This window comes from Electrona antarctica, assembly GCF_951216825.1.
Source record: "Electrona antarctica genome assembly, chromosome: 11".
NCBI classification, from domain to species: domain Eukaryota; kingdom Metazoa; phylum Chordata; class Actinopteri; order Myctophiformes; family Myctophidae; genus Electrona; species Electrona antarctica.
This window is the reverse complement of record NC_136792.1, coordinates 50,171,890-50,180,454: the sequence shown is the minus strand read 5'-3', so window position 1 is coordinate 50,180,454 and position 8,565 is coordinate 50,171,890. Positions and strand designations below refer to the sequence as shown.

The following is an 8,565-nucleotide window of genomic DNA, read 5'->3' as shown; positions in this document are numbered from 1 at the left end:
GAATTGAATTGAGAGGGGGTGGAAACAGAGAGACTAGATACAGAGTCATTTCAGCAACTGTGCAATGCCCAATCCACCTTCGATGTCTCAGTACGGGCGGAGGAGGTGATGATTTGAGACGGGTGGAAAGATAAAAAAGATTGTCTTCAGACCCCCCCCCCCCCGAGGGAGGAACAAACAAGACAAAATGGGGTATGCAGACAAACCCACTGAGCCTTGATCTGTACTAGGCCATCTACACTGAGGTGTCAAGCTGTGCTTAATATAATGGTATACACCTCAGCGATGGCTGCTCCCAGGAGAGCTATAGGGCACCCCTTCGTGTATTCGTCTACATATATATACGTGAGCGATCATAGAGAGAGAGAGAGAGAGAGAGAGAGAGAGAGAGAGAGAGAGAGAGAGACTAACACGCTGTGCGTCAGAAGGACGTGGGAAGGTCAGACAATGAGGCGTAGCAGTGAGAAAGTATACGTACTCCAAAAAAGAGAGCGACAACAACTGCAGTCTCACATACTGCGGTCTGCCTGAGAGGTAGTCAGTGATCTCCATGCCACCAGACCACCCCCATCAGCACAAGCTTCTCTGCAAGCAGTATAGGGGCTGCATGGATCGTGTTGAAGCAAGGTGCTGGAGAATTAACCCATTTTGACCTGAGATCAGATTCTAAAAATGTCTGTTTGAAAATGTTTTCTGAAAAAGCTATGTTTCTATGTCAGTCGTTCTTCGATTTTTCAAAAATAGCAGACCTACAAGCTCGTAGCGCGCCACTCGGTGGCGCGCTATGAGCTTGTAGATCTGCTATTTTTCAATAGCTAAAGCATAACATAATGCTAACACCAAAAGGGGTTCCCGCCCAAAATGGGTTAAAAGAAAAAATCACACCTGCGTGAAGTGAGGGGCACTTTGTGGCCCTCTCTGTCCAGAGCCTGGACAGAGAGGCTTTTGTGCTGCGCCGTGCCAGGGGGGGCAAAGATGGGCAGCTCTACACACACAGCAAAAGGTGGAGGATGGAATATGTCTGGATGTTGTAGTCCGAGAGGGTGCGGCCGGCCATCTTCCAATTGTCTCCCAGCATAAACCAGCCTCTGCTGGTCTGGTCGGGGGCAATGCCTTCCGTGTCTTGGACCTTTTTGGCCTTGACATGCTCGGCGGTGTCACTGCAGGGCTCGACCCTCAGGGTGGTTATCTTACCGTTGGGGGCCTTGACGTGGATCTCCGTGAACCGTGTTGTGCCAGGGCACGGGCATGAGCTCGAGCAGCTCAAATGGCGCAGCTCAAGCTGGAGGGTGGACCCTTCCTGGATGTTCAGCGAGGGTGCGCCCGTCTCGTGATTGTCTATCAGTCGTGGAACAGATCAGCCTCATCCCGCGAGTGCGAGGGGAAATGCCTTCCATGGTCTCGACATGCTCAGTGGTGTCACTGGGCTCAACCTTCAGGGTCAATGTCTTGCCGTAGAGGGGCTTGACGAAGATCTCCATGTGTATGAGCACCTACCGTAGATTCTACGGGTAAAGTTCTAATTCTATCCTCCAAAGGAACTGGTTGGAATAACGTGTTCCTTCCACGCGCTACGTCCAACCAGGGAACCCCCCCCCCTGTCAGGTGTAAAGGAGCAACTTGGACACTCAGGCATGAAGGAAGCATGAGTTGAAGTCCGTTGCTCTCCCCACGTGGGGACTAGGTTGGCGGAGGGTGTGTAGAGCCCAGGATCACATTAGATAATTGACACAGGGGTGAAAAATGGGTTACAAAATCGTGGGATAAAAATTAGTTAAAAAAAAATATCTATCTCCGTCGTGTCCAGCGGAAAACACCACATAATGCATGCAGGGCAGGATAAGGGCGATACCACCACTCATAATATAAATGTAATTAAACACTCGATTGTGTTTATATATGAAATATAATGTTTTATATGAAATATAAATAAACACAATATGAACACTTGACAATGATCATTGTCTATTCAAGAGCTGTGTGGTGCCATTCGCTATTAAATATGATTTAATTTCAAAGGCAATCAAAGGCTAGAGCGTATGATGCAGCTTGCGATGCATGAATTAAGTGATTGAGAATGCGGTTGTCATTACAATTTCATTGTAATCCACAGAAGTGTGACTGTTAATTCCTTGTGTCAATGAGGTTTTTTTTATTATCAGCAGTTGCCAGTTAAGCCAAAGACAAATACAATTACGATTACTGTCATTTAAAGTTCAGTCAGGACAACTCATGAATGGATGAGTAGAGGGTATGTGTGTGACATCATCATCAGCGCTTAAATTTCCCTTCGGGGATTAATAAAGTATATCTCATCTCATCTCAAGTTATGCGGGAACGCTTGCTGAGTGGCAAAGTAAACTACTGTCTGGTCTTGACAGCCCATACATAGTCATACGATTTTTGTCACACACGTTACCGCAGTGAAATTTGTTCTCCGCATTTGACCCATCTCTTGGTCCCATTTTTACAGTCTTTGGTATGACCCGGCCGGGGATCGAACCCCCGACCTCCCAGTTTCAGGGCGGACACTCTAACCACAAGGCCACTGAGCTGAGTATACATCCACACAGAAAAGTCCTATCCGATTGCATTAAATGACATTAAACAACGTTAAATTCACTATGCCACTCACTTTATGATTGCGCATATCCTCCATTGTTACATCTTGTGCACAGGTACTTAAAAATATGTTATTGTTTTTGTTCGGTTTCCATCAGACAAGGTAGAGAAGAAAAGAGAGAGAGGGCAGCGGTGGCCGAACGGTCTTGTTACCGGAAGGTCGCCAGTTCGAATCCCCGGACCGGCACGTTAAAATTACCACCGCTGAAGTGCCCTTGAGCAAGGAAATGTTCTATGAGCAGGGTCTGGCTGTAAACAAGCATCTCGAGCTTAGTCCATTCACCCTGGGTAAACAAATAACTTTGCTTTGCTTTGCTTAGACGGACAGAAAAATACGAGCAAAAAAAAGAGGATGTATTCGTAATACCGAATATGTACACCGTACTTATAAGCTCGGCATATCCAAGAAATCAACATTCAAGATTGATTTATCTGTCTTTGTTTTTCCAACTGCAAGCAGCCTTAGAAAAAAAAACGAATTGTGTTTCTCCTATTCAAAAGGCAGCATAGACTCATACAAGAATGGAAAATATCAAGTGCAAAACAATACTCTGAATTAAATTAACCTAAAAACTACAGGAGTTCATATCATAAAAAAGCATAGCCAGATAAAAAAGAAAAGAAAACAGTATGAGAAACTGAATATAGAGTTCATGTCATCAATTTTCTTTTGCATAATCCATACCTCCCCAAGTTAATTAATGTCCCAGTATATATCTACTATAGAGACTGCACTTTCAAGAGTCTGATTGCCTGAGGGGGAAAGAAACTATTCCGCATCCCAGGCTTGGCCGGTCCCGTCTTGGCCTCGTGCGCAGGCCAGGCGAGGGGGGACCGTTCAGACGGCCAGAAATTTGTTGCTGAATCTAAAAAAAAAAAAAAAAAAAAAAACGCACAACGCACACAACGCTCTGAAAACAATGTTTTCGGGGCTGGGAGCGAATCTCCCACTAGACACAAGACTGCTGGACTAATCATGGTGCTGATCAGAAAGGTCCCACATGTTCCTTGATGAATAATGCAGGGCTGTGTGTGTGTGTGTGTGTGTGTGTGTGTGTGTGTGTGTGTGTGTGTGTGTGTGTGTCTGTGTGTGTGTGTGTGTGTGTGTGTGTGTGTGTGTGTGGGGGGGTCATCTGCCATTTAACATGCAGTTGGAGTGCAATCACGAGCACGCGCGCGCACACACACACACACACACACAAACACACACACACACACACACACACACACACACACACACACACACACACACACGCACACGCACAGTACCTGATCTTGCCGTCCTGTGGCAGTTCGTGCGGTGGGTCGTCACACGACAGCCTCGAGTCTCCGTCCAGGGTGTATACACACGTGCACTCCTGTGAAAGTGAAAGTGTGTATTATAAATGAACAGGATATCATTTCACAGACGGGTAATTGAGTCTCGTCCCGATGAGACCTGGCCTTGGATTCCGCTTTTGATTACACTGAAATCTACCACTAACGAGTTCAGCTGAGTTTAACAGCTCTGTGTGTGTGTGTGTGTGTGTGTGTGTGTGTGTGTGTGTGTGTGTGTGTGTGCCCGCGCGCGCATGTGCGTGTGCGTGTGCGTGCACATACCGTGCTGGGTAGCAGCTCCTGTATGCTGTGTGTGTGTGTGTGTGTGTGTGTGTGTGTGTGTGTGCGTGTGTGCGTGCGTGCACGTACCGTGCTCGGCAGCAGCTCCTGTATGCTGTCTCGGAGAGCATCTCGGAGGGAACCGACGTCCACCACCGCCGCCAGCCGCAGCAAAGCATCCTGGGTAGAAAAACACGATGAAAGGTCAAAGGTCACAGCAAAGCATCCTGGGTAGAAAAACACGATGAAAGGTCAAAGGTCACAGCAAAGCATCCTGGGTAGAAAAACACGATGAAAGGTCAAAGGTCACAGCAAAGCATCCTGGGTAGAAAAACACGATGAAAGGTCAAAGGTCACAGCAAAGCATCCTGGGTAAAACACATGATGAAAGGTGCAGTTCCAATGGTCTTCTAGTGCACTTTGACAGCGTATCCTGTATTACTTGAATCCTGTATTATTTGAAAGCAATACTGCAGCAATACTGCACTTAATAAAGTGCTATAAATCCATATCGCCCTTAAAAAACGCTGCTAAAATTATGTAGATGCACTAGATGCGCTTTTTAGGTCATCCTCCTCCATCACCCTGAAAGTCCTCCCAGCCCGTCTCTCTCCACCATGGGGTCAAGAGCCTTCAGCCGCTCTGCCCCTCACCTCTGGAACTCCCTCCCCCCTGACATCAGAAACATGGACTCTATCACCATATTCCAAACTCACCACAAAAAAAAGGCATATGGCTGACCTCTGCTGCAAGCTGTGCCCTAGTTTTGTTTTGCTTTTAACTGTGTTTTTGTATCAACTGTTTTTAACCTGTACGACGACCTCGAGTGCCCTGAAAGGCGCCTTATAAATAAAATGTATTAATGTAAGGTACATTGTTTGCTTGTTTTTGTTTTATGTTCTTTATGTGGGGACTGCGAATGATAATTAGCATTTTTGCTAAATCCGGTGTATTTACATTGCATTTATATATGCATAAATAAACAAATAAAGTAAAAGTAAAAGTAGGAGTTTGGTCAGTCGACTGGTATGTTCCGTGGTTCTGCAGTGCTGACACAGACCTGTAGGTGGCGCTGCTGACACGGACAACAAATTAATTAACGCGTGGCAGTGAGTGTGTTCATTTGAGGCACTACACCTTTCAGGAAATTAAGTGCTTGACAGAGGTGCCCTCTCTGTGTGCCTGAATTAATTTATTCCATTCTGAACGGGAACCCCTTTTGGTGTTTGAAGCATTATGTTATAATTTATCTATGGAAACATAGCAGATCTTCAAGCTTGTAGATCTGAAAATGTGGCGCAAATCTTTGAATATATATTATTTATTATTATTTTTATGTTTTTAACATTTATTATTATTATTATTATTATGTTTTTAACTCAAATATTGAATACTGGGGGGGGGGGTCCCTGGAACACGATATTTTCAGATGGGGGTCGGCGGCCAAATACAGATAATTCTGGGGGTCCTTGACATGAAATAGTTTGAGACGGACATAGAAACATGATTTAGAAGACATTTTGTAGAATCGGCCTCAGATCTAAATGGGTTAAATGCTCAACAAACACCTCCAGACACCTCCACGTGAACCTGCACTCAACTCAACAGCTGCTGGCTGTCATGTCTTGTAGATTGGCTATTTTTCAAATGGCCCAAATGCATATTAAGGCGCTGAAGTGGGTGACGCCCCTTCATATCTGAAGGAACTGATTGAACCCCCAGCCTCCACCCACTCCCTCCGCTCTGGAAATTCAAACACACTCAAAACCACCAAAACAAAACTCCGCACCATGGGGGACCGGGCCTTCTGTTCAGCTGCTCCTAGGCTGTGGAATGCCCTCCCCGACCAACTGAGAGCACCACAATCCGTGGACGCTTTTAAAAGGGGACTTAAGACTTTTCTTTTTAACCCATTGATGCCTGAGGCCGAATCTGGGAACGCCTTCTAGGCAGGGGCGTAACTAGATGTCACTGGGCCCTGACGCAGGCTGATCAGCGAGTGCCCCCGACAGCCCCCCCCCCCCCCCCCCCCCCCCCCCCCCGCGCGATCGAAATATCACATACAGATTACAGACTGACTGTTTTGGCTTATAAAAAATATCACATACAGACTGACTGTTTTGGCTTATAAAAATAAGCGCAACGGGGCACTGTACGGTACCTGTCGCAATTGTGAACAGAGCAGCCCCAAACTGCGTGTTGGTTTATAAACAGCGGGGCACTGTACAATTATTGTAGTTGTGATTTGGGCACGTACCTGGCTGTCGGGACTCGAGACTGGGAAAGCCCACTGCATGCACACTCGCGGTGCGCCACAGACACTACTGACTTCCTTCACGTTATTAGCCTACAGCCTGGGACCGACGCTACACTCTAGACAGGAGAGCTGTTGGGGGAGGTGGGGCACATGTTGCCTATGCATATTATGGTATGGTGTGGGGCTGTGTGTGCTATAGCAGCAGCCACCACCATGCAGGCTCCGCCAAACTGTCATTGTATCTCTGTATTATAATTTCATTTTACAGACGGCGCGGGTGGGCGGCCGTGTGCCCCCCTTGCCTCTGGGCCCCCACGCAGTCGCGTTGTCTGCGTCACGGTAGTTACGCGCCTGCTTCTAGGGCCTGACCTAAGGTTTCTAAAAACCTTCAAATTCTGATTTATTATTTTTTTAATTGTTATGTTGCTACATGTATAGCAATAGCTGATGAGACACAGATCACAAGAGAGCGCGCCGGCATCAAAGGTAGAACAACGTATACGTTGCATCAGGCATCAATGGGTTAACAAGGCATTTGGCCATTTGGACCGTTAGATGCCCGGTGTGCTTATAAACCTTTTAGCAGTATACCACGAAATTCATGAATTGTCCTTATTTTAGTCCTTTTATATACTCATGCATTATTTTATTTTATTCTTCTTCTCTTGTTGTAGCACTTTGAGATTTGCTTCAAATGTAAAGTGCGTTATAAATAAAATGTATTATTATTATTATTATTGATGCATGTTATTTTTGTAACAATAATCTAAATCCACAAAGTAACTAGTAACTAGTAACTAAAGCTTTCAAATAATTGCAGTGGTTCAATAGTACAATATTTTCCTCTGGGACGTTAGTGGAGTAGAAGTAAAAGTTTTGAAATTTTAACTAAACTAAACTAACTAAAATAAAACTTAAAAATGTAAGTTAACCCATTTTGGGCGGGAACCCCTTTTGGTGTTAGCATTATGTTATGCTTTAGCTATTGAAAAATAGCAGATCTACAAGCTCATAGCGCGCCACCGAGTGGCCGAAATGTTTATCTAGCGATCGAACATTTCGGCTATCCAGCCTTTATCAGTGTGACCACTGATGAAGGCTGGATAGCCCGAAACGTTTGTCTTCGATACATTATGCAAGAATAAAAACTAAAATGCGGTCTTGGTGTGTGCGAACCATTACCTCTGTCTCCAGTATATGATTTGAACAGGTAACGCACCATAAGTCAGAGCACGGTGGTCACAAGAAAACTGAACCACTAGAAATATGTTTTGAGGGACATATATAAATATTAACATTAGTTTTAAAATGCATGTTGTAGTTCCTTTAAGTATACAGTCACTTGAGTACTAGCCTCGGAAACCCAGACATTTTTATTTCCAGGGAGAAAAAAAAGTCCACTTCAATTCGGCATAGTGTAGCGCAAACATCTCTCACTCTCTGCTGATTTCTGATCGTCTGCACCTTTGTTAAATTGACACACACACACACACGCACACATATACACACACGCTCCTCTCTCTCTCTGTCGCTCTAATCAATTAGTCTCATGTCTAGCAGCTGTGCATAGTTTCTCCCGGCGGATCCTGCCGGGAGCTGCCTATGCCATAAAAAGCATAGGTGAGTTCCAGGCTACTTGAGTACATGTACTTAGTGACTTTTGGAGAGAGAGAGAGAGAGAGAGAGAGAGAGAGAGAGAGAGAGAGAGAGAGAGAGAGAGAGAGAGAAGCCGTTTGTCCACGAAAATAAAGCGTACGTAGCGGTTGACAACACACAACGCTGCTCAGAATATATTTCACGTACTCATTTCTCGTTAGCATATTGTCATTGGAGACGGGACAAAGCAGCAGTCTTATCCCATCTGGAGTTATGGAATGGCATGGGTTCTGTCAATTAAATTTATAGAGCCAGCTGTTTGAAAACATCATCAGCCTCATCACATGCAGTCAGTGGTGGAGAAATTACTGGCATTATCGTGGCAGGGGCGGTATTGCAGTCGCTGTACCGCACTGACAAAAAGAGAGCTGAGCCAGAAGGCAAAGCTCTCTGTCTACCGAACAATCTTCCTTCCTCCTCTCACCTATGGTCAT

The 8,565-nt window shown here is 45.4% G+C and overlaps 1 protein-coding gene across 1 annotated transcript in view; it reads right to left on the bottom strand.

Moving 5' to 3' along the window:
• Positions 1-8,565, bottom strand: part of pde2a (phosphodiesterase 2A) — a gene marked incomplete at its 5' end in the record, with an annotated part of 80,710 nt that extends 72,145 nt beyond the window's left edge. The window contains 3 exons of the mRNA XM_079513900.1: positions 3,892-3,980; positions 4,309-4,445; positions 8,556-8,565. Coding sequence (XP_079370026.1) covers positions 3,892-3,980; positions 4,309-4,445; positions 8,556-8,565 — 236 coding nt within the window. The remainder of the gene's footprint in view (positions 1-3,891; positions 3,981-4,308; positions 4,446-8,555) is intronic.